Source organism: Xenopus laevis, chromosome 1L (genome assembly GCF_017654675.1).
Source record: "Xenopus laevis strain J_2021 chromosome 1L, Xenopus_laevis_v10.1, whole genome shotgun sequence".
Taxonomy (NCBI): Eukaryota; Metazoa; Chordata; class Amphibia; order Anura; family Pipidae; genus Xenopus; species Xenopus laevis.
Window position 1 is genome coordinate 152,657,293 of NC_054371.1, and position 27,196 is coordinate 152,684,488.

Below are 27,196 nucleotides of genomic sequence, written 5' to 3' on the forward strand. Positions count from 1 at the left end.
GCCCCCATTATTCTGTTATACGAGAGGACAGACTTTACGTTATGAACTATGTCAAGCAGAACCACGGAAAAAGAGTAGATCGCAATTTTTAGGGACCACCTAAAAAAGGTTCTTTCCCATGTTTAAATTGTATTTACTGTTCATCCATAATTAAAGGGGAAATAGTACATCATCCAATTAATGGTCAAAAAATACAACTTAACTCTTACGCCACTTGCGAAAGCACAGGTGTGATATATCTGCTAAAATGCCCTTGCGGACTGGTTTACATAGAACAAACATCACGCCCAGTGAAAAAGAGAATTAAAGAAAATAAACTGACACTTCGATCTCAAGACACTTCATTTCCCATAAACACAATCTATCACAATTTGAATGGCAAGTTTTAGAAGTAATACATATACCACAGAGAGGTGGGAATGTGTCAAAATTGCTGTTACAACAAGAAACAAAATGGATTAAAAGACTAAATAGTTTACACCCTGACTTAATGAATACTAGAGTATCAGTAGTTTCCTATAAGGATTACATTGTATCTATTTAATTCTATTCTCCTTGACTTTTTCTATTTTAGATAAAATAGATACTTTTTGAACTATATTAGGTATTTAAATCTACTACTAAAGGATAAGACGATTTTTATTTTTAAATAGCACTGAGAAGTACAGCTAGCTCTAGGTAGGCTTTGAGAGCAGTACCAGGATAAATGGTTTTAATTTTGTTTTTAAACAATATTTCTTTACAAATAAACCCGCTCTGAAAAAGAAATAGGAAGTTTTACACTCTTAACAAAATTTTTCCATGATATTATTGCATTTGGAGGATATGTTACTACAAGTGGGACATTTTCACTTCTTATTTGCGTGGCAAGGCTACAGAATTATCCAATAGCAATGGTCTGCCACTAATTTCACTAATGAGAGGTGGAGTTTAAGGTTTATATTCATGAATGTTTTTGCAATGTCTTACACTTGACAAAAAGCTACGCTAGAAACATGTAGTGTTTAATAAACAGCACCTTTTTGCAGCAACCCACTATGAATAAAAGTTCATCACCACCATTACCGTTTGCCTTTATCTTGTACATGCATTGTTAATTTGTCTTTTTTGCCCCCTACTGCAAGATTGTGGAAGGGCAGGATTAGAGTTTTTGTTGCACTGCTCTGTGATTATTTGTCACTGTGCTTCTCTAGCACAGGAATACACGGCAGTGTCTTCAGTTTGTAGATTGTTCATTTGCAGATATAACTTGTTGTTATTATTGTCTCTGGAGATGGTGAATCTTCCTTTAAATGAATCAGCATAGTATATGGTACCCCCATCGCTGCTAATAACAGACACCCACTGTAATCTTTTCCCAGGAGCCTGTCTAACCCAGTTCATAGAGTAACTACTGAATGTGAAGCCAGAGGCTGTGCAGGACAGTTTGTGAGACCCTCCCGGCTTTATCACCACTGACTCTGACTGGTCAAGTTGTACATCACAGTGACCTCCTGAAATAGATTAGAGATAAAACCAGTTTATTATAAGTAATAGCTTGAGGAATAATTTAATTATTCTGTATCTCCTAAACATTCTTACCTGATAAACCTGAGAGCAATATTAAGCAAATAAGAAGCAACTTCATACTGACAGTGTGAGTTATGGGACTGGCAGTTGGATGCAGCACATCTGATTCCTCTGCTTTAACTGGGAGCTGGAGGTTTTTTTTAAAGGAACAAACAGAACATTTGATTTGTATTTGCATAATTTGGTATGGGTTAATATAACGAACTTGCCTCCTTTACATTGTATAAAACTATGCTGTCACAAAAGATAGTATTATTTTAAGTCTTACTCATTATTGCATAAATAGTGAGTTCAATATTCTTCCTGTCCAACTGTAACATCAATGGACACATGTATAAATGAATGTGTATTAAAAGAGTTATATATCTGTAGAAAACATGTTAAGGGCCATTTACTTACACAAGTACATTGTGCAAATTCAAATTCCAGCATAGTTGTAGCGGCAGGGGGTGTTGCATCTGATTGTGGCCAACACATCAAAATGTAGGTTTGGATTTTGACACATTTGCAGCTACCACCACTTAATGATCTCCATGGTTCCCTTGTCTCAATATGTACACTTGTTGCAACAGGAGGCAGAATGGAAGCACTGGCTCTGAGTGCAACTGTATGGAAGCACAAGGAGCATGTTTGGGTACAAGAGCTGTCAAGTTACACTACAACCTTAACCGTTTTTGGGCCCATGTATAGTAACATAAATGCTTAAATGACATGACTTGTTTTACATTTCTTTCTAAATGTATTCTTAAAATGAATAAGTTTAATTTTCCACTCCCCTTATACTTTCCAGCAGCAGCTCAGTAAGACTGGTTGCCAATTTTCTAAATAGTTAAAAATGTGATACATTATTTTGTTTAACTTTAAGGGGTTGTTCACCTTCCAAACACTTTTTTCAATTCATTTGCTTTTAGATTGTCCCTAAGAAATAAAGACTTTATTCAATTACTTTCCATTATTTATTTTTTACTGTTTTTCCAAAATCTATGTTTAAAGTTGAATGTTAGTGTCTCTGGTGTTGAGTCTGGGAGCTCAGTAATTCAGGTGCAAACTTTAAACTGCAACATTTTGCATTTAGTTGATACATTTCTCAGCAGGATCTCTGGTATATTACATAGTTACATAGTTAAATTGAGTTGAAAAAAGACAAAGTCCATCAAGTTCAACCCCTCCAAATGAAAAACCAGCATCCATACACACACCCCTCCCTACTTTCACATAAATTCTATACACCCATATCTATACTAAGTATAGAGTTTAGTATCACAGTAGCCTTTAATATTATGTCTGTCCAATATTAGCAACTATTGTATCAATTCTAACAGCTGCCTGTAATGAAACCCAGAGATTCTGCTCAGCAGGGATAGAAATGTATCAACTGAATGTGTCCATTAAGAACAGTTTACTGGGTCGGCGACCCCCCTCCCAGAGCGGGTGAAAAATGACACTTGACACTTAAATATTAAAAAAAACGGTCACACATAGAAAATGGAAAGTCATTGAAAAAAGTCATTATTTCTTGTGATCTATCTGAAACCAACTAGTTGTTTAAAGGTGAATCACCTATAAAGAGGCAGAAAATGGGTAGAGAAACTGGGGCAAATTGTCCAAGATGCCAGGAGCCAGATGCATCTTTTTTGCATATGGCATGGTACTGTCCCCCAGTGCAAAGGTTTTGGAGGGAAGTGATTAGATATTTGGCTGACAACTTAGCACTTCCCTGTGGTTATTCTCCAGGAATATGTTTATTGGGACTGGTGGATGACTTAGTACCCTTGAACAAAACTAGAGCACTTATGCGGGTTGTACTATTTTATGCCAAGAAATTAGTGATAATGAACTGGATGGGTAAGAACAATCCGACCATAACTCAATGGGTTACACTAATTAATAAAACACTTCCCACTATTAAGCTTACTTATCGGGCCCGAGGGTGTCCGGAGAAATTTGAGAGAATATGGAAGCCATGGCTGGAGGTTAACGGTGTGTGAAACCTGTAGAAAGCTATACTTATAATCTAGTTAAACTCAGGTTGGACGCTGGGTATAACGTGCTGTGAATTATGATCTTATTTAAATGGTTTAAGTGGATTGATCAGTTAGTACTTTGGTGGATAACTGAATTTGAATTTATACTTGAATTGTATTTGTGAACCAGGTTTGGTGTTGTGTCTATCTTTTCCTCTCCCCTTTCCTCTTCCCCTCTTTCTTTTCCCCCCCCTCCCCCCCCCCTTTTTTTTTTTTTTTTCTTTTTTTTTTCTTTTCCTTTTTTCTTTTTCCCTCTCGCCTCCTGGTGGTAGTGAATATGAGAGGCTGGCGGAATCACATTATAATAGAGGTGACCATTCAAGGGGTAATGGTATTGGGTGAGGGTAACACTGGGACTAGTGTTGATAAAGGAATAACGAATTGGAATGGTGGAGAATATTATTGGTATTGCTGTGGTTAAGGGGGAGATAGGACACAGTTGTGACTGAGTGAGGGGAAACACTGGGATTGTGTGATAAGGCAGGCATAATCTAATGAGATTGGTAATATAATTATCCACTTGTAATATTGTGGGTACGGGGGGGAGGGCACAGATATGAGTTAATGCGATAGCACATGTATAATGAATCGCATAGGGGGGTAATATATGTAGCTACACACAGTAGCCCATGGGCCAAGTATTAATAATAACACGGAAGGGGTCACGAAATGGATGTATATACAAGGGTTGTGGAATGTACGGTGGGAAACTCTCTCAGCTTCTATACGTACTACTGACTATAGGAGGATGTAATGTATTGTGTCATGTATGTAAAAAAAAATTTTTTTTTCTCTTCTTGTTTTGTTTTTTGTAAAATTCAAATAAAATAATGTTTTAAAAAAAAAAAGGTGAATCACCCATTTAAGTATGTAACAGATTAACTTTAATTTGATACATTATCTGCTGGCATTTCTCCAATGCTGCTCAGAAATGTTTTATTTAATGTATTAAAGTTTAACAATTCAGTAAGCCCAGGCTGAGTGGAGGTACTGGGAGAGCTCTGGTTCATTATATGTCTATATGTATATGATTCCTAAATGATAACACTAGATCCCTGTTCCTTTATGACTCCCAATATGTTAATCTACCAGGTATGCCATCTGTTGCATAATGCTTTACATTCAATTTAGATTGAGACATGCTGCTAGGAAACATGAGTGTGGACAATTAAACTATTGCATTTTAATGCTTCCATTTTATTAGTAAAAGTGTGCAAATAAAAAAAGTGAAAACAACAATAAATTTTGTAAAGGTGAACTGCCCCTTTAATATAACTTGTTGATAGAATGGAAGAAAAAGGTCCCAAAAACCATGCTATATTTTGGTTCCTACCATTAAGCTGCAATATAATTAATGTGAATGATAAAGGGGCTGTCAAAGCAAGTTATCTTTTTTTTGTGGTTTTATATTACTGTGAGTTAACATTCAGTTATTGTCTGACTTCCTCATTCTCATCTGTCACTGTGTCTCTTGCACAGTAATACATGGCAGTGTCTTTAACTTCCATCCCAGTCATTTGGAGGTAGACCTGCTTCTTCCCATTGTCTTTAGTAATTGTAACTCTGTTTTTAAGTGAATCTGCAATAGCTATGCTCCCACCAGTCGCTATAACTCCAATCCATTCCAGTCCCTTCCCAGGAGGCTGCCTGATCCAGCTCACATCATAGCTAGTTAGCTCAAACCCAGAAACTGTGCAGGTCAGTCTGAGTGACTCTGAGGGTTTCACAGTTCCAGGACCAGACTCTTGTAATGTCTGACACAGGATACCTGCAAATAAGAGAAAATCATATTAAATATTTTATGGTTCACATAAAATAAAGTTCTTAAAACATGTTATCTGTTCCTTACATGATGGTGAAAAAAACATAAAAATGAAAAAGATAATGAAGTCCATGTTAGCAGGAAATGCCACTGACTAATTGTCTTAAAGGAGATTGTTAATGTTTTATACACTGTAGCGGAAGGAAAATAAGGATTTGCATAATAACATCTGCATATAAGGCAGCTTGAGGAAAGGCAGTGTAATAATGATTAAATGAATCAGGCTGTTCATATAACTTAATATGAAATATAAAATAGTACAATATTTTAAAAAACATTTTTACTGCATTTATTTAGTTTACTCAACATTTTCTAGGATATCTTTTTTCCTTTCAGGGGTATAGAATTACATTTTATGTTTTAATTGTTTTATATTACTGTAAGCTCGAAGGGTCGAAGTGAATTTCCAAATTCAAAACATTGAATTTCAAAGCGATTTTTGGGTACTTCGACCATCGAATAGGCCAAATTCGACTTCGATTCGAATTGAAAAAAATTTGAATATTCGACCATTCGAAAATCAAAGTACTGTCTCTTTAAAAAATTTGGACTTCGACACTTCGCCACCTTAAACCTGCCGAATTGCTATGTTAGCCTATGGGGACCTCCTAGAACCTATAGCCAACATTTGGCTAAGTTTTTAGAAGTCAAAGTTATTTTTTTTTAATTATTCGATTGATCGATTAAATCTTTCCAATCGAAGGATTTAATCGATCAAACAATTTCACTTCGATCACAAATGGCCATATTCGATCAAAAAAAAACTTTGACTTTGAATATCAAACTACTGCAATTCAATGGTTGAATTTCGAAGTTTTTTTCACTTCAGAATTCGACCCTTAGTAAATGTGCCCCCAAATGTCACATTATTACAAATGACCTCACACTTGGAATAATTATTTTTTCATCAACCGTAAGCAAGTAAGTTACTGTACAATGTGATTTTCTACATTGAGCTATTAAAATGTCATCAACTTGGTTTATTATTCTAAGTTCTGTAGTAGAAGGTTGGAAAATCCTTTAGGAGATTTTTCAACTCAGGTGAAAACATCCAGTAGACATCAGTGTCTTAATTTTTTTATTTTGTTTCTTTGTTTGTTTGCAAGCCTTATGCCCCAACCTAAGGGAGCTTGAAGGGCATAAATGCTCCCTATAATAGATACAGCACCCAGCCTTAAATTTCCTTCGAATAATATTTTATATTTGCTTTTTCTTGTTACATTATAAAATGACAAAAGTAAACTAAACTTGAAAACTTTCTTCAAAAAATTAGTTTTCAGCTCAAATAGTTTTCTATCCCCCCAAGGCAACACACATTACTTCTGCAACACCAACCTGTTATGTATTTCTCATTCATTGAGACTGGAACCTCAGCCTTAGTTACTGACTATTTCTGCCTCTAGGCTCAGCCAATTAAATTGTGCAATCATATGTATATTAGGGTCCCATTTGTGTTCTGTATTTAAAAAACAAAAAGTTAGTTGTGGTTTTGGTCAGAAAAATACAAACTTCAGGATTTTCAAAGTCAGCGTTTTCATTGTCTCATTCCTGCATCAATAACACGAAAGGATAAATAAATAAAATGTTCCAACAAGTGAATATGGTTTGAGGGTGCAAATGAGATATTTACATGATTTTGCTTCCCCCTACTGTAAAATTGCAGAAGTACATGATAATTGTTTTTCACTTTTCCCTGGAACCATTTGTCACTGTAACTCTTATAAAGCAATTATGCAATTCCATGTATAAATACCCCCAGAATTCATAGTAGGATGGCACAGGTGCTATTCCATGTATAAATGACTAACAAAGGATCAAAGAGTATCTGTGAGTAATATATTTGTGTAAATGACCTTCTGCTACTACTTGGTCATGGAGTGTACCATCTGAGCATGCACCATGAATATGTGAAGAAATTGACCACTGAGAAGTGTACAGTCAGTTAATCTGTTTTAAAGAACCACTGGCACCCAAAGTTTATTTTGATCAAGAGTGATTGCTGTGTGCTTATACCCGAGTGGTATCCCTTCCTCCATACTATAAGCGTGGGACCCAAAGGAAGATTAAGAGTCAAAGGGGGGGATGTAATATAAGTCGCAAAGAGCAAAACAGTTGGGACCAATAGGAATAAAAATCCACATCTTGCAATGTAATATTGTTCCTTAAACTGTTATTACAATGCAAATTTTAATTGCGCACTCTTAAGAAGTGCATAAAAGGTGTCATAAACTTTTTGAGCAAACATAATGACTTTTTCAGTTAGAAGTTTTATTACATTGACTGCGCATTGGTGCAAACTATAAAATTCATAAAAAGGTCTTCCACTGTCGGAAGTGGTCGCTAAACAGATTCTGAGTTTGCAAAAGCTATATTAAATTCGCACAAAGCAAAATTTGTTCGTGCAAATATTAGGTAGAGAGTAAAGAATGACCCAAAAAGTTGCACCACCCCATTCATTACATCATGAATCCCATGAACCAGGGAAGTAAAACTTAACCTTTATTGGTATGTACTAAAAATAGACCAAGGGTGAAAAATCAAAAAGTGATTTAAAATTACAAAAAGGGGGAACTCATATTTTGCTGGGTTAGGTAGTTTGCCCCAAATGCTTGATAATTGATCGTATACCAGCTTAGTAGGATCATATCAGATCAGATGGGGTTTATCTAGATACAGTTCCTAGAGTTGTAGCGAAATGGCAATAGTGCTGGCACTCAATTCCCCAAAGGGTTAAACTGCTCGTTCGTGCAAAGGCATAACTTTTTACATTGTGATTAGTTTTCCATTCCCGACTTTTATTACATTTCCCCATTAGTATATTGTGCCTTGGAGTTAAATCCATTGCCCGGGTTTTGGAACCAGTATATAGTAACCAAAGGAAGGTTAAGGCAGACCTTGACCCATCCACCTGTTATACACATTTTGTAAAATATATCATTTATGGTACTTGTGTCAACAACTGCTCCTTGGACTGCTGCATAGATACTGATTGATTCAGGTGAACTGCCACCTCCAGAGGTTTTCACATTGACCCGTGTCAATTGGCAAAGCAAACTTGCATCTAAATAACCATGCACTGGTGTCATATATAGGGATGTCGCGGACTGTTCGCCCGCGAACTAATTCGCGCAAACATCGGCCGTTCGCGTCCGCCGAATGTTCGCGAACGTCGCGCGACGTTCGCCAATTTGGGTTCGCATTAGCTGGCGCTTATTTTTGACCTCTCACCCCAGACCAGCAGATACATGGCAGCCAATCAGGAAGCTCTCCCTCCTGGACCACCCCCACACCCCCTGGACCACTCCCCTTCCATATATAAACTGAAGCCCTGCAGCGTTTTTTTCATTCTGCCTGTGTGTGCTTGGAAGAGCTAGTGTAGGGAGAGAGCTGTTAGTGATTTGAGGGACAGTTGATAGTAACTTTGCTGGCTAGTAATCTACTTGATACTGCTCTGTATTGTAGGGACAGAACTCTGCAGGGATTTGAGGGACATTTTAGGTTAGGTAGCTTTGCTGACTAGTAATCTACCTTCTACTGCAGTGCTCTGTATGTAGCTGCTGTGGGCAGCTGTCCTGCTGCTGATCTCTCATCTGCTGACTGCTGCCTGTAACCCAATAGTCCTTGTAAGGACTGCTTTTATTTTCTTTTTTGTTTTTTTTACTTTGCTACTATAAGAGCCCAGTGCTATTAGTCTAGCTGTGTTGGTGTGCTGCTCCTCCTAGTTGTTCACCACTACCAGCACCAACCAGAGTCAAAATTGTTACAAAGTATCTTATTTGCACCTGTTAGCTGTTCTGAGCTCTCTGCCAAAAGCTAATTAAGTTAGAAACTGTTTTTTTTCTGGCTGTTCAGTTCAGAGAAAAGAGGGACTGGTGTGCTGCTCCTCCTAGTAGTTCACCACTACCAGCACCAACCAGAGTCAAAATTGTTACAAAGTATCTTATTTGCACCTGTTAGCTGTCCTGAGCTCTCTGTCAAAAGCTAATTAAGTTAGAAACTGTTTTTTTTTTCTGGCTGTTCAGTGCAGAGAAAAGAGGGACTGGTGTGCTGCTCTACCTAGTAGTTCACCACTACCAGCACCAACCAGAGTCAAAATTGTTACAAAGTATCTTATTTGCACCTGTTAGCTGTTCTGAGCTCTCTGCCAAAAGCCAATTAAGTTAGAAACTGTTTTTTTTCTGGCTGTTCAGTGCAGAGAAAAGAGGGACTTTCCAGTACAAAAGAGGGACAGGGGGTTGAGTGGTCAAAAGAGGGACAGTTGGGAGGTATGCAAGTGCCACCTAGCTGTGTGAGCTTTTTCACATTCTGTCTAAATAACAATAATAATTCCGTGTCCGTAAACATCACCTGAGTGATGCTTTTACAGCAGCAATAATATATTCCGTATCCACTACTGTATACGTTGCCCTTGCAGGCATTGTTTGCCCAGTCTTTAACCAAGTGCCACCTAGCTGTGTGAGCTTTTTCACATTCCGTGTCCAGAAACATCACCTGAGTGACGTAGTTTGATTTCTGCCCTTTACAGCACAAAACGCAGCGCTGTGTCAACAATGTATTTTTCAGATACATTTTTGCCCTTGATCCCCCTCTGGCATGCCACTGTCCAGGTCGTTGCACCCTTTAAACAACTTTAAAATCATTTTTCTGGCCAGAAATGTATTTTCTAGCTTTTAAAATTCGCCTTCCCATTGAAGTCTATGGGGTTCGCAACGTTCGCGAACCGTTCGCATTTTTGGACGCAAGTTCGCGAATATGTTCGCGAACATTTTTTCCGCCGTTCGCTACATCCCTCGTCATATAAAAGAAAGCAAGATCACCATGGGGTCTGAAAGAAAAGAGTGGGCCTAGAGAATGGCGGCATTTTGGAAAAAGTGCAGCACAATAGCTGATTTAGAAGTAGGCTGTACAACATGGCTGAAATAAAGAAGGCAATCTCTGATCTGTGTGTAACGGGATGCTAACTAGTGGTGGTTCAAAGTGTGGGAGAGGCCCTAAGGTAGTTAAGAAGAATACATTTTCAGCTATAAGAAACGCTTATATTTTGTGTTGCCATATGAAGACAAGCACCCTGTTTATGCCATTATATAAACTAATCTTCCCACAACTGGATTTCCATCTAGTATTGCTATAGTTCTGACACATTTCTCCATTCTACATTACACATCACTCACTCCACAAAAAAGGTTTCTGGCATATACATTTGCTTATTTCTTGTACATGCCATTGTTTATTTGTGTCTTTTTTGCCCCCTACTGCAAGATTGTGGAAGGGCAGGAGAAGAGTTTTTGTTGCACTGCTCTGTGATTATTTGTCACTGTGTGTCTCTAGCACAGTAATACACAGCAGTGTCTTCAGTTTGTAGATTGTTCATTTGCAGATATAACTTGTTGTTATTATTGTCTCTGGAGATGGTGAATCTTCCTTTAACTGAATCAGCATAGTATGTGCTACTCCCATCACTTGTAATACCAGACACCCACTGTAATCCTTTCCCAGGAGCCTGTCTAACCCAGTGCATCCAGCTGCTACTGAATGTGAAGCCAGAGGCTGTGCAGGACAGTTTGTGAGACCCTCCCGGCTTTATCACCACTGACTCTGACTGATCAAGTTGTACATCACAGTGACCACCTGAAATAGATTAGACATAATAACAGTTTGTTATAAGTGATAGCTTGAGGAATAATTTAATTATTCATATCTCCTAAACATTCTTACCTGATAAAACTGAGAGTAATATTAAGCAAACAAGAAGCAACTTCATACTGACGGTGTGAGTTATGGGACTGACTGTTGGATGTAGGACATCTGATTCCTCTGCTTTAACTGGGAGCTGCAGTTTTTTTTTTTAAAGCAACAAACAGAACATTTGATTTGTATTTGCATAATTTGCTAAGGGTTAATATAACCAACCTGCCTCCTTTACATTGTGTAAAACTATGTTGTCACAAAAGATACTCATATACTTATAAAAATGTTAAGTGTTATGTATTCCCTCAAATGTGCTTTTATATATTATACCATGCACTGGGTAAGCATACAGTAAGTATCTGAGAAAAATGTAGTGGTAAGAGGTGAAAAATCTAATGGTACTTGGTGAAAGCTCATTATATTGCTCAGTTTTCTAGGCATTACTAGAGAAGAGGGATATTACACTTACATAGCAAGATGATTCCTGAAATATGTTTTACTTTGCTCTAAAGTGAAGTAGAAACCATTTTTTAACTTTCAAACAGGTCTTTAAAAAGGTGCTACTATGGCTAGAGTAAAGTAAAATTGCAATATTATTTTTTTAAAAATCCATTCTACAAATATTTATTATATGTATGACAGCTTCAGAGCCTTGAAATGAAAAAAAAAAACAAATAAATTTGCAAAACACATCCTTTAAACGTTCTATAAACAATAGGTTAAAAACAACTCCTATACATTTGTCCAACAGTAAAATCAGTGGAAAATAGAAATGTATATTTTTGCAGTTTGGCTGCTTCTCAACAAAGTGCAAGTGCCGGAAAGGGTTCCAACATGAATTTATAATTTCTACCACCAGTAATAGGATTGGAAACATACATAATACATATATGCTTCCCACAGCTTTTATGAGAACATTTGTCATTAGTGGCGTAACTACAGGGGGAGCAGGAGGTGCAATTGGGCCAGGGCCCGCACCCCCGCAAGGTGCCACACGGAAGAGGGTGGAAGAGGGTGGGGGCGGGGGCCGGTTGCACGGCCACACCAGGGCCACACCAGGGCCTGCCCCCACCTAGTTCCGTCTCTGTATGTCATCTGTCTTGTCAAACAATGTGGCCCAATCAATTTCTTTCATTTCACAATCACTGTGACTTCAGTATAATTTGAGGTCTTAATAATTATAACATAAATAGTCCTCCTGTCCAACTGTATCATCAATGCACACGTATAAAAATGTGTATTAAAAGAGTAGTATATCTGTAGAAAACATGTTAAGGGCAATTTACAAGTACCTTGTGCAAATTTCAATTTCAAATTCCAGCATAATTGTAGCAGCTGGGGGTATTGCAACTGACCATTTTTGTGCCATGTAGAGTAACATACATGATTAAATGACATGACTTGTTTTACATGTCTCTCTATATGTATTCTTACAAGGAATACGTTTAATTTCCTGCTCTCCTTATACTTTCCAAAAGCAGCTCAGCAAGACTGGTTGCCAATATTCTATATAGTTAAACATTTGGTACATTATTTTGAGTTTAAATTGTGTGTAACAGTTTAATTGTTAACATTTGATTCATAATCTGCTGGCATTTCTCTGATGCTGTTAATAAATGTTCCGTTTAATGTATCAAAGTTTTAACAATTCAGTCAGTCCAGGCTGAGTGGAGGATGGTACTAGGAGAGCACTGTTTAATTATATGTCTATATGTATGAAAATCCACCAGGTGTATCATCTGTTGCATGCTCTACATTAATGCATTTTCTATAATGCTTTACATTCAATTTAGATAGAGACATCTTGCTGTGAAACATGAGAGTGTGGAAGATTAAAATACTCTATTTTAATGTTTACATTTTATTAGTAAAACTGTGCAAATAATAAAACATTTAAAACAATATATTTGTGTAAAGGTGAGCTGCCCCTTTAATATAACTTTTGTTGTACTAGAGTTGATAGATAAGAAAAAGGTCCAAAAATCATGCGATATTTTGGTTCCTACTATAAGGCTGAAATATAATTAACACTTAACATGAATGATAATGGGGCTGCGGTTTTACATTACTGTGGGTTAACTTTCAGTTATTGTCTGACTTCCTCATTCTCTTCTGTCACTGTGTGTATCTTGCACAGTAATACATGGCAGTGTCTTTAACTTCCATCCCATTCATTTGGAGGTAGACCTGCTTCTTCCCAGTATCTCTAGTAATTGTAACTCAGTTTTTAAGTGAATCAGCAAGATCTGTGTCCCCATCAGCCAATATATATCCAATCCATTCCAGTCCCTTCCCAGGAGGCTGCCTGATCCAGTTCACACCATTGCTAGTTAGCTCAAACCCAGAAACTGTGCAGGTCAGTCTGAGTGACTCTGAGGGTTTCACAGTTCCAGGACCAGACTCTTGTAATGTCTGAGAGAGGACACCTGCAAAGATGAGAGGATCATAATAAATATTATATGGTTCAAATAAAATAAAGTTACTAAAATATTTTATCTGTTCCTTACATGATGGAGAAAAAAACATAAAAATGAAAAATATAATGAAGTCCATGTTAGCCATGTTAGCAGGAAATGTCACTGACTAATTGTCTTACAGGAGATTGTTAATGTTTTATACACTGTAGCGGAAGGAAAATAATAATTTGCATAATGAATTCTGCTTATAAGACAGCTTGAGGAAAAGGAAGTGTTATAATGAAATAGATAATTGAATGATAATTTACACAGAATATGAAATATATATAGTATAGCACACTTTAGTACTGTATTAATGTTATCAGACCTTTATGATCACAAGATATTTTCTAGGATAGGACTGTAATTCTGTCGCAATTACCAATGACCTCACACATATTCACATATTTTTTTTTATTATCAATAAGCAGAATAAATTCTCATCAATAACAGAAGGCTTAAAATGAACTGTTTTAACTGGTGCCAGGCCAGGAGACTTTATTGTCTTAATGACATTTGGTTTTTGCTTTTCAGAGATGCAAACAGGGTTCAAATAATGTGTCTGTTACTGACTGATCATGTAGCCCTCTCCCTAACAGAAAACAGCATTGATTTTATGATGTTTTCTTCAGTTTTCTCAAAATCCCTTACACAAGTGGTTGGATATTACTGCAATTTTGTACTGTTTAGGACAATATGATAACATTTTTTTCTCATGGTTTAAGTTTTTCCCAGTATATTAAGTTTGGTTCATTTTCCTTTCACACTAAGGTAACAAGCTTTTTTTTTTTTTCTTTTTTTTTTAACATCATAACCTTTATTGTATGATTAAACATGACATACAGTTGTATACACCAACATTGTATTAATCGTACTGGTTACTTTTAGCAGTGTACATTCAGTTTATGGGACAAATTCAGCCAGAGATCATATGCATGTCATGTTAAGATCATTGTTTATACATCATGTGAAGCAGCTAAAACAAAATTAAAACAACATCAACCAACTAAAAATGGGACTCAGTGGTTCTCAACTTCTCACAGTGGCAATTCTATAAGTAGTTGTTTATATACATCAACTGTTCCCATATCTTCTAGGGCAAGGGCCAGTTGCCCCATATTGTATCACATTTTTCAGAGGAGGCTCTCTTAGTAAACAGATATTGCATCCTATCAATGTAAAGGTTCATTTGGTCCAACCAGACTTTGTGGGTCGGGGCCTCTGGGCTTTTCCATCCCATAGTTATATCTACGAGCCTGGAACAAACTTTGCCTAATTATAATCAGTTAATATTTATTATATTGGGAGCTATCACCTACATTTAATATAGCCAGTTCTGGGGCAGGGCGTACATCTACATTACTGCAACTGAGATAGTGTTAAATACATTACTCCAATAAAGATTCAGGTTGGGACATTCCCACATCATATGTATGAAAGAGCCAGCAGCTGCTAAACTAAGTCTATCATGTTTACAAAATTTCAGTACCTCATATAAATTAGAAATTAGGTGTTGGTGGTCCTGCAGTTCCAATACTCTACAAAAGGGGGGTTTGCCCACCTTAAAGGGGTCAGCTAGGAATGCATGCTTGACCCGTTCATACAATAACCAAGACGTTTCTGGGATTCCAAACTTCTGTTGGAGTACTACAAATGGTTTGAGTGAATTGTCTGAAATAGTGTGACTAATTGACGTTATTCACTTACTAAACCATGGCCCTATGGACTCGATGTTTTGGAATTCTCTGAGCAGATGATTATTCCATATAGGGGTGTTAGGGTGCTTCGTTTGGGTAAGGCATAAAGATCGGGCACATTTTCTGACCTAGGTGTATTAAGGGGTGTTCTCGGCTGGTATTTCTGCCTACCCGAGTCCTTAGCAACCTTTGTGTATTTGGCATCCCAGGTTCCCCAGTTGCCTCCAAAAGGACCGCGGACAGGCAACGTGGGTCCATGATGATCCATGGCTTGGCATGGGCAAGCTGTATAGGCAAAAAATAAAGCTCAAAGTCCGGCAAAGCCTCCCCCCCCATGCACTGCAGATCTCTTTAGGATTCCGAGCCTTAATCGAGGTCTTCCTGCTCCCCATATAAAGAGCCCCATTAGTTTAGTGCTTGAAAAAAACTTGAAGGGATAGCCATGGGAGAGTGTGATAACATATACAGGATTTTAGGAAGTATGGTCATTTTTATCAGACTGATTCTGCCTTGTGGATTAAGTGGGAGTGAGGCCCATTGCTTAAGTTTGGATTCCACCTGCCCCAATAGCGGGGACACATTCAGGTCCCAATAGAATGATGTTGGTAGTGAAACCTCCACCCCCTGATATTTGAATTTTGAGACCACAGTCAATGCTGGGGTGTGGGGAACACTGGAGCCTGGTCTGGAAACCACTGGGAGCATGCTGGATTTGGAGATATTCACCTTTAGGCCTGAAAAGTTACCAAATATGGTGAGGACAGTGGCCAACCTCCCCAATGACTTGACACTATCAGCCAGGTAAACAAGTGAATCATCTGCATAAAGTTGTATTTTCTCCAGGATGGGCCAAAGTGTCCATCCAACAATTTCTGGGTCACACCTTATAATGGCCGCTAGTGGCTCAATTGCCATAGTGAACAGGTGTGGAGACAGCGGACACCCCTATCTTGTTCCCCGTGTGAGAGGAAAGTGGGGGGAAGGTATACCATTGACAGTTACCGGGGCTGAAGGGGTCACATACAACAGTTGGGTAAAAGCTAGGCATTTTGGGCCAATCCCCATTTTGCCCATCACCTGCCATAGGTATGCCAATTCGACTGTGTCAAAGGCTTTTGCAATATCTAATGCCACCAACAGCCTATTGCCCTTGTTGTCATGATCCGTGGATAGATTAGTGTACAGCCTTCGTAAATTCACAGCTGTGCTTTTGCGTGGCAAAAATCCAGATTGGTCTGGGCCAATAAATCTTTCTATCACTAGCATAAGTCTCCGAGCTAGGATCTTAGCAAGGATTTTGGCATCACAATTCAAAAGTGAAATGGGTCTATATGAGCCACATTCCTGTAGATTCTTTCCTGGTTTTGGAAGAACAATAATTGATGCCTCTCTCATCGATGGTGGAAGTTCCCCACTGTCCAGCGCTGTTGAGAAGACTGCCAGTAGCCTAGGAGCCAGAATTGTTGCATAGGTTTTATAAAGTTCAATGGGCAATCCATCTCTGCCTGGTGACTTCCCACTGGGGAATGCCCCAATAGCTAGTTCAGTTTCGTCAACTGTGATCTCAGCATCTAATGCAGCTTGTTGTTCAGGATTTAAAGTTGGTAACTCGATTTCGGCTAAGTAGTAGGGTAGTTGGTCCCTATATGGCCCCAATTGGGATTTATGCAACTGTTTGTAATAAGATACAAAAATACCACTGATTTCTTTGGGGTTGTCAGTGACATCTCCTTGCATGGAACGAATCGACGGAATTACTGGGGGGGATGATTCTGCTCTAGCCAAGTGCGCCAAAATTTTCCCAGTCAAAGCACCTTGCTCAAAAATCTTATGCTTAAGAAATATTAATTTCCGGGGCGTGGCTAACCGAGCTGCTGAACGGCCGCATTATTTTGGAGCTCCTGGGGGCACCAGAGGAAACCCCCTGATTCTGGGTACTCCACAGCCTAATACCCTGCAAAGCGTACCCACTGGACTGCTACACCGGCTAGTTTTGATCCGGTTCAAAAACGAGCATTCTAGCTGCTTCTGGAGCTGAAAACGCAGTGCGGCCTAGTCAAGCAGGTGAAGCCGCGGACTCGAGTAAGCGGGCCTCCCCAGACGCGAGTGACCATCGGCGCGGTTCCCGCCCAAAACAAGTACAGAGCCTGTGAGAGGCTGTAAACTGCAGCCATAAAGGGTAAGTGACCCTACAACAAGAGGGGCCCTGTATTTAAGCCACAATCTCAAGCTGCACAGCCCTAACGGACACTGTCACACCATTAAAGGCTTCAGTACTTTAGACCAGCCTACCGCCCTACAACCCTGTCCTGCTGGGCCCATAATAATAATAGCTACTACTACCACAACAGCTGTTACTGCCCAGAGCAATACGCAGGGGTTCTGGCTGAGTAGGGACTGTTGCACATGAGTAGAAGCACTCCCAAGCACAGGAGGATAGAATCCCCCCTACTTCCACCTGCTTCCATAAAGGTGCCTCTGGGACCACTCACTGCAGCAAGCTCTCTCTAAACAGAAGGCATTGAATATCAGTGGAGCAGCAAACTCAGCTGCTGAGCTGCCTGCCGCAGTACAGACAGGTCACAGAAACAGCGAAAGAGTTTAACCCTCATTGTTTACAATGGCCGTTTAAAATAAGAGCGATCACTCACGGGAGATGAAAGATTAGAGCTGATTGGCCAAAATATTTTAGGTTCCACATACCAGCAGTAGTGCATCTACCAATAGTCATGGGCAAACACAAGAAGAAAGAATCCCCAATGAAGATGACAGCTTTCTACCCGAAAGCAGCGACGCTATCGGGAGCGAGGTCTCCCTCCCAAGATGGTGGCACTTCAGCGGAAAGCAGTCCCACACGCCGTGCTCCACAGGAGGGAAGATCCCCAAGGCAACCTGATAGCAAGGCAGATCGGGCACCGCTCACAGCTGCAATACTGAGGGAATTTCTAACCGACCTTAGAACAGAGATCCAGGATGACCTTCGCACTGCCGTATCTACTCTGAGCAAAGATATCAGACAGGTGGGAGAGAGAACTGATCATCTAGAAAACAAAATGGCGGAACTGGTTAGTTCACATAACCAAGTAATAGATGCTAATAATAGCATGGAGGAAGACATCCAAAAACTGACAGCCAAAATAGCAGACCTAGAAGATCGTAACAGACGCAATAACGTCCGGATAAGGGGTATACCCGAACAGGTCACTGCTCAAGAGCTAAATGATTATGTATGCACACTGATCAGAGAAATACTCCCGGATGTCCCGCCGGACCATACGCTGCTGGATAGAATACACAGGTTACCACGGGCAAAAAACGCCCCGCCTGGGTCCCCAAGAGACACCATTACGAGGATACATTACTACTATGTAAAAGAGAAGCTGCAATACAGCTTTAGAAACAAGAAAGATATCCCGGATAAATATAGCAGCCTACAATGTTTTGCGGACCTCTCCAGCTACACGCAGCAGAAACGGAAGGAATTTGCAACCATAACAGCCATACTAAGAGATAACAACATCCAATATAGATGGCTTTATCCTGTAAAAATTTTGATCACTAAGGATGGGTCAACTGCAGTGGCGGACACCCCTTCAACGTGCAGAACAGTTACTGAAGGAATGGAACCTATGGCAGCCAACCAACACCAAAACAGGTGATAAACCTCCAAAGAGGTCTCGCTTGCAACCTGAATGGGCAACTCAATCTAGGCAAAGCAGGAAGAGCCTTAAAGCACAACCCATCTCGGAGGAGGTTGACACAGACACCTGAAGACGCAATAGATGCCTGTACGAGATACAGGGCCAACCACAAAGCCTAACTTAAGGCGAAAGAGACGATTTAACTATCCCGTGAGCTAGAGAGCTCGACTATAACCAAGAATATTCCCAACCCCCCCCCCAACCCCTTGAAGCTCGGAAAAGTCTATGCTTATCATTGAACATTTTGACCCGCAACAGAAGACCAACAGAGGTCAGAGAGCTTCCCCCCCACCAGGATCCAATACCTCTGCAGTATTGTTGTAAATATGTTGCATTTTACATGCTAATGTTTTTGTCTCTCGCTTATGTTTCCTATCTCTTTTCTTGCTATTTCTATAAACTCTCCCCCACCCCCAATCCCCCACTCCCTAGGGGCCAAGAAAGACCACATGATCTCAGTCCAGACTGTCAGCGGAGAAGCCTCGAAGGTCCATCCTCTAGTCTCCTGCGAGAACAGACTACCAAGAAATGTACAATCAAGGGTGAGTCCAGTCTAATTCAGCACTACTTCTACTCATCAACATGGGGATAAAGATAGTTTCACAAAATGTAAATGGCCTCAATAGTCCAAGAAGAGACTTAAGCTGACACAATGGAGTAGACAACATAATATAGATATTCTATTACTGCAAGAGACACACCTTACGAGCCACAAACAAATGGCTATTAACCTGAAACAATTCCCTACACAAATATACGCCTCAAACGATGTGAAGAAAAATGGAGTAGCCATATGGATAAATAAAAAATTGCCGCATGTGTTAATGAATCAACACTCAGACCCACTAGGTCGCTATCTAATCCTCAACATTAAGATATATGAGCAAACTTACACCATAATCAGTGCTTACAGTCCGAATAGACGTCAATCAAGATTTTATAATAGTCTTTTCAAAAAAATAAACAAAGAAAAGATGGGCCACATAATACTAGGAGGAGACTTCAATACCTCTCTACAATATGAGTTAGACACGAAAGCCTCAAGACAGACCACACAACCACAAGAAGCAATTAAACAAGCCAAAGCCTTGCAAAAACACTTAACACAGGGGCTGTTATATGATGTATGGAGAGTGCAACACGGAACTGAACGGGACTACACATTTTACTCTCATCCTCATTCTAAATATTCCCGCATTGACTACTTTTTTGTGGATAAGCATCTTCTTCAAGCTATCCAACAGTCGGCTATAGGGTCAAGCACCTGGGCAGACCACTCCCCAATTGAGATATCACTAGATACTACCCAAAGGATTAGGCAACAATACCAATGGCGACTGAATGATTCATTACTTCAAAATAAAACTAACATCGAGGACTGTAGGAGGACCCTAAGTGACTACTTTCTTAGTAACACGACCCCACAAATAGAACAATCCACACTATGGTGTGCGCATAAAGCAGTCATTAGAGGGCAACTTATAAGAATTGCCTCTACTACAAAAAAGAACAGGGAAAACACCCTTAGTCAGCTGTCGGCTCAACTGCTAGACCTAGAAACCCGAAACAAACAACAACCAAACCAAGCCTCAACAAAACGAATAGTAGAATTGAGACATCAAATTCAAGGTATCGAAAACAAAAAAGTGAATGGCAACTGCAACGATTAAAACTACACAGATATACAAAAGGCAACAAAGCAACAAAATTACTAGCTAACCAACTAAAACAGAAGCAAACTAACCAATCAATAGCACAAATAACCACCTCAGACGGCAAATCCTTTACAAATCCTAAGGACATAGCAGACCGATTTGCAGACTATTATTCTTCCTTGTATAATCTAAAACAAGATAAAACCACCCCACAACCCACCAAAGAAGCGATACAAAAGTTCCTCACAGCAGCAAACTTACCCCAAATACAGAAAGATCAACTGAACCAGATGAATGTTAACATTACTGCAGAGGAAATAAAGGAAGCTATTAGAGCCACCCCCATAGGGAAGGCTCCTGGCCCGGATGGTTTCACAGCCGCATATTACAAAACCTTTCGAGACATTCTGGTACCACACCTCACAAATCTCTTTAACCATGTCTTTCAAGGAGGCACCTTCCCGGAGGAAATGTTAGCGGCTACAATAACAACGATCCACAAGCCAGGGAAAAACCCGACAGCATGTGGAAACTACAGACCCATATCCTTACTAAACACAGACCTGAAACTGTACGCCAAAGTTATTGCTAATAGAATAGCGAAAATACTGCCCTCCTTACTTCACTTGGATCAAACAGGATTTATCAAGGGCAGGCAGGGCCCAGATAACACAAGGAAAATGTTGTCACTTATTGCAGTGACGGAGAGAAGGAAGGACCCAACTATACTGTTTAGCTTAGATGCCGAAAAGGCCTTCGACAGAGTCGAATGGACTTATCTGGACTCTGCTTTACAATCTTATGGCCTACTAGGTCCAATTAAACATGCCATACTATCCCTATACACCAAACCCTCTGCGAAAGTAAATAACATGGGATTCCTATCTAAATCATTTCCAATTACTAACGGAACGAGGCAAGGCTGCCCATTATCGCCTCTCATCTTTAACCTTACGTTGGAACCCCTTGCCAGGACAATCAGAGACTCTGTGTCTGTTAAGGGCATACAGGTGGCGAGCATACAGCACAAACTCGCAATGTTTGCAGACGACATTATTTTAACACTAACAGATCCGGAGCCGTCACTAGAAGCTGTCACACAAATTCTCAGAACCTTCAGCTCTATTTCCTGCTATAAACTTATTGAGTCAAAATCACATATTTTGCCGATAGGACTGACAAAAGAGAGCATACGCAAATTGCAAGCCAGATACACTTACCAATGGCAATCCCACTCCATAAACTATCTAGGTGTTGAACTAGCCAGTAACGCAACCAAAACGTATGAGGCGAACTATCCCAAACTATTAACAGAGGTACAGGAACAATTACAGAAATGGTCTCCTCTATACACATCATGGCTGGGTAGGATCGCAACGATCAAGATGATGATATTGCCTAAATTCATCTATCTATACAGGACTTTACCGATAGCGGTTCCACAAACCTATTTTCGCAAAGCACAAAGAACCATTCAAGACTTTATCTGGGCTAAACGGAAACCTAGGATTAAACAAAAATTTATGCAACGAGGAATACAAGATGGAGGCTTCGGAGTTCCCTGTCTAGAAAAATATTACCACGCCACAGTACTGGACCAAATGAGAGCCTGGAACCTTGCAATTAAAGAACTACATTGGCTCCAACTGGAACAAGACTCCATATCTCCCCTCAAGCTTAAAGGACTCATATGGACTAAGAACATGAATGAAGCAGTAGGGCAACGCACAGCAAACCATACCACTCGAACAGCAATGAATATCTGGGCTAGGATTTCTAAAAAGGACCCACTCTTACATTATCCAGCACACCAGGCGGGAGTGGAGATGCTAGAAACAAACATCCCAAACCTTAACTTGCAAAACTGGAGAAATGCAAACCTAACCACGATAGGCCAACTATACGATGGCACCCTCATCAAAACCTATGAACAGATAACCAAGGAATACAACCTGCCAGCGCACGATTTCTACAAATACCTCCAGATAAAGCACCTATTGGGAACCACCAGAACGCCAAGCAGCACTAAACACATGCCATTTGAACCATTACTTACTCGCAACCCACGTAGCCCCAAGGGCATAGCACGAATTTACAAACTGCTCACAGAAGACGATATGGAAGTTAAACCGAAGCATTTCGAGAAATGGGAACAAGATCTCCAAATTACAATACCCACGCCACACTGGATAAAAATGCTCAACACAGCGTACAAACTCTCAAAATGCACGAATCATATTGAAAACTCGAGAAAACTGTTCTACAGATGGTACAAAACTCCAACCACTCTCAATCAATACTATCCAAATGTCCCTAAAGCTTGCTGGAGAGACTGCAAGAGAGACGGCAACCTACTACATATATGGTGGCAGTGCCCAAAAATCAAAGATCTGTGGCTATCCACGGAACGAATCCTGGAACAGGCAACGCACTTAAGAATGAAGCTAACTCCATCGCTTGCGTTGCTAAATTATAAACTCGACGAGTTTCCGAAACAAATGCAGCACCTGATCTTTCACATATTGACGGCGACCAGACTCTTGATACCCAGATACTGGAAAACGACAGAAGTACCAAGCAAAAGGGAACTAATGATACTAATAGACTCAAACCTTACTTATGAACAAATGGCGCTCGGATCCAACAGGCAATTACAACTTAGCTCAATCTCAATGCAATTGTGGAAGAGGTGGAAAGATGCATATTTCTTTCAAGACCAGACATGAGACTATTACTTCCAGCAAGATCATGTATAGATGGACATAGGCCTATACCCTGAAAAGACAGAAGGAAGATTGGATGACCAACTGACCTCATAAATGTAGCATGGCCTAGTCTGACTCTATTTGCCCCCCCCCCTTTTTCCCTCCCCAACCTTCCTCTTTGTTTTTCTTCTTTTTTTTTCTCTTCTCTTTTTCCCCTTCTTCTTCTGTCGACTTTCTTCTACTCTTTGCTCTTCTATCTTAACAGCCTCTGGTTGGACGTTAGTTCAGTAACGAATCAATCCTAATAACTGTTTCCTCTTTTATACCAATGCCTGACTGATGGCTACTGTGAGGTTGTTTATGAAAATGTTAAAACAATAAAAACCTTTGAATTACAAAAAAAAAAAAAGAAATATTAATTTCCTTAGTATTTGTGGTAATTCTCCTGTTCTTGTTGCAGTTTTTGATGTGCATCAGGCGTATGTGTTTCTATCACCTCTTGTTCAGCACGAGTCGCCAACTCTAGCAATTGGGACTCTTTGATTTTTGTTTTGATCGCGTTGATCTCCATTGTGTATGTTCCTCTCAGATGGGCCTTAAAATAATCCTCGTTTATCAGGCTTGTTTCAGGGAAAGCATTAAGCGTGAAGTATTCCTGCAAAGAGCTACTAATTTCTTCCGTTTTCCCCACAATACCCAGTCATTCCGGATTGAGATGCCACCCTCTATTGGAAGTCAAATCCCCCAATGACCATATTATGGTGATAGGGTGTGATCCTATATTCCTCTCGGAAGGTATTCAATTCATTGGATGAGTTGCAGCATTTCTCTGAATATTAGAGCTAGGTCTATTGTAGACAGGCAAAGATGCGACTTGGAATAGCATGAGTGTTGCTGGGTAGAAGAGTGAAATCGTGGATTGGGGGAATTGTAGACAATAGTTTGTAAAATCCAAAAGTATGTCACCTGCAAATGGTGGTGGGATATAGATATTAGCTAACAGGAATTCTTTGGAAAAATTTTGCAGTGCAAAAAAATAAACTGGCCTTTGGGATCTATTCTAAGATGCAGTGAGGAAAACATAATTCTTTTGTTGATAAATACAGAGACCCCCACCCTGTATAGACTGATATGTTGTGTCACTTCCTGTTGCACTGAAATCACTGACTAGCTGGATGCTAGGTAACAGCTTACAGCACACAGACACAGGCTCTGTGCTTCTGCCATTACAGGGATAAGGGCAATGCTTCTGCACTGATTCCCTTCATGTTTTTTCTATATTTTTTTTAAATTGTTGTCTATGGTCCTTGCATAATGACGTACTCTGATGCCATCTCCTTCCCTTTCCCGTCACTCAGTGTTTACTGGGTGTTTAGTAAGCACTTTTCTGTTATCTATCTATCTATCTATCTATCTATCTATCTATGTATGTGTGTGTGTATATGTGTATCTATACTGTATATGGACCTGTTATCCAGAACGCTGGTGACCTGTGGTTTTCCAGATAGGGGATCTTTCCATAATTTGGATCTTAATATGTTAATACATCCAAAGAAGAAAGTTCACAAAGATTAACTCACCAAGTAAGGGAGGAGGTTCAGGTGCACTTCCCTGAACCTTCATCTAAGGGAGTGGACACAAAATGTGTTGTAGTTGAGCAGGTACTCAATAACCAATCCTCAAAACAGACTTGTAAAAGAAAAATGTATATTTATTTGGCACTTTATATGGCATAACCTTACATATTTTGTATCTCCAAAGACACAATCAAAGGCTAAACATCCAATCAATGCACAGCATATTTAAATGAACAACCACCAATGGGCACTCAGTCATAATTACCAATTCTCAATTACAAAACAGATTAAATAACTGCCAATGGTAAAGGCAATACATGTTACATCATTAGTCTGAGCCCAAGGTGCCATATTGGTGCTCTCAAAAGAGTAATACAAAATCAACAAAGCTTTATGTGTTCAAAAATAATAGAGCACATTTCTAATAGAGAACCACTTGTATAAAAATAAAGCAAGTACATAAAGGAAAACATCAGAGTAAATACAAAAATCAAAAGTAAATTGTAATTCATATTTATTATTCATACCTAAAAGGAGTCTAGTAGCTAAAGTATAGATCCATTTTGTTTCTAAGTGAAGTTTTTTTTACTTTTATCCCCCCCCTTTGACCCAGGAATACTCTATATATTCCTTAGATGCTGAAGCATTCCAAATTATTATTGCAGCATGTATGCAAATGTTTGGCTACATTCATCTCTGTATTATTTTTGACTTGTCTGTCCGGCATATTGTTGGCCACAGTTCTTACAAGAGATCAGGTAAACCATATTTTGTGTGGTACAGTTAACATATTGTTTTATCTTAAATGTTTTTTCTTTTTATTGGAAGAAGAGAACTCATTGCACACGGTCATGTATTGACAAGTGATACACTTTTTAGACCCACATTTATATGATCTCTTATGTGTTAACCAAGTGAATCGTTTACGGGTGAAAAGATGTTTATGAGAGATCTGGATTCTCTGGACACAAAACGACATCCATCTTCTAAGATTTTATCAAGCATCTGTCTTAAGATGCTCCTGCCTCCGCCCCATATACAAATTTGCACATGATGGAGCAAATTTCACCCCCATAGCAGTACCACATTTTCTGAAGCTAAAATATTTTAACCGGGGGACATACAAGTGGGGTAAACCCCATCCAACTTTTTAGGGGGGATTGCAATTACATATATATAATATATATATAAATATATATATATATATATATATATATATTTATACTGTCAGTGTGCTTTAGTTGTCCCCAGCTGGAGGTCTGTGGAATTACAGTATTAGTGTATTCTTTCCACTGCTCAGGGGTCATTAGTTATTGTATTTCTAGTACAGTAATACATGGCAAGTGTATTTAGTTTGTACATTTTTCATTTGCAGACATAACTTATTATTGTCTCTGGAGATTGCGAATGTTCCTTTAACTAAATAAGCATAGCATATGTTACATATATTTGATATACCTACTGTAGAAGAATTAAGTAGCATATCATAAACGAACAGAGAACAAAAAGCAAAAACAAAAAAGTGCTCCCTAGTGTCACTTTCTCCTATATTCTGTTCGTCTAGCCATTGTCCGTGAAGTCCCTGCACATTTGTACACGTGCACAGAGGGGAGTGGGGTGGCCAGCCGGGTTGCCTAGGGCTCCTGGTCAGCTTGGTCTACCCCTATGACTAACTGATGCTATGTAGCCCTCTCCCAGATATTAATTATTTGTGTGTATTCCATATCTTGAAGTGACAAAAAATATATATTTCAGTATGTCAGTGACTTCTGCAGAAACCCTTAGCACACAATACAGTGTTTGCAGGTGAAGAATAAATGGCACATTCAGACTGGTTGTGTAACTGACTGGATCTGTAGCACAATTTGCACCTTTTACCAGCTTTTTTTAAATGCACTAATTTTAAGAGTAGGGTTGTTACACTGCTATACCAGGAAATTCCCTGACTACAAAAAGTTTTTTCCATCTTTGACAATTATGCACCGATTCAATCCAATTGGGAAAGGTTATCCCATGGATGTTTTCCACATCCAATGAAGTCACTGTTCCACATTGAATATTTAAATGAAGATTCATGAGATCTTAATAAACATTACCTTTCCAGTACTTTCAAAAGACCTTCTGTCCAACTGTAATATATATGGGCAGCTGTATAATAAAGGGACAGTATATTTATACAAAACTTAGTGGCTTAATTTACTTTTTGCAATTGTCATAATTTATTCATGTTTGTGTTTTCAAATTAATTTCTTTTATTTCCCACTTACCTCATTCTTCCCAGTGACTGTTTACTATTCTAAAC

The 27,196-nt window shown here is 39.3% G+C and overlaps 3 gene segments (V, D, J or C); all 3 read right to left on the bottom strand.

Moving 5' to 3' along the window:
- Positions 1 to 1,176: 1,176 nt before the first annotated feature.
- Positions 1,177 to 1,675, bottom strand: LOC108695613. The segment is given in 2 exon segments: positions 1,177 to 1,493; positions 1,582 to 1,675. Coding segments are annotated over 2 exon segments (363 nt in total).
- A 3,333-nt stretch (positions 1,676 to 5,008) lies between these two features.
- Positions 5,009 to 5,508, bottom strand: LOC121394395. The segment is given in 2 exon segments: positions 5,009 to 5,361; positions 5,443 to 5,508. Coding segments are annotated over 2 exon segments (384 nt in total).
- Positions 5,509 to 10,711: 5,203 nt separating this feature from the next.
- On the bottom strand, positions 10,712 to 11,217 carry LOC108714900. The segment is given in 2 exon segments: positions 10,712 to 11,043; positions 11,131 to 11,217. Coding segments are annotated over 2 exon segments (363 nt in total).
- Between the last annotated feature and the right edge of the window lie 15,979 nt (positions 11,218 to 27,196).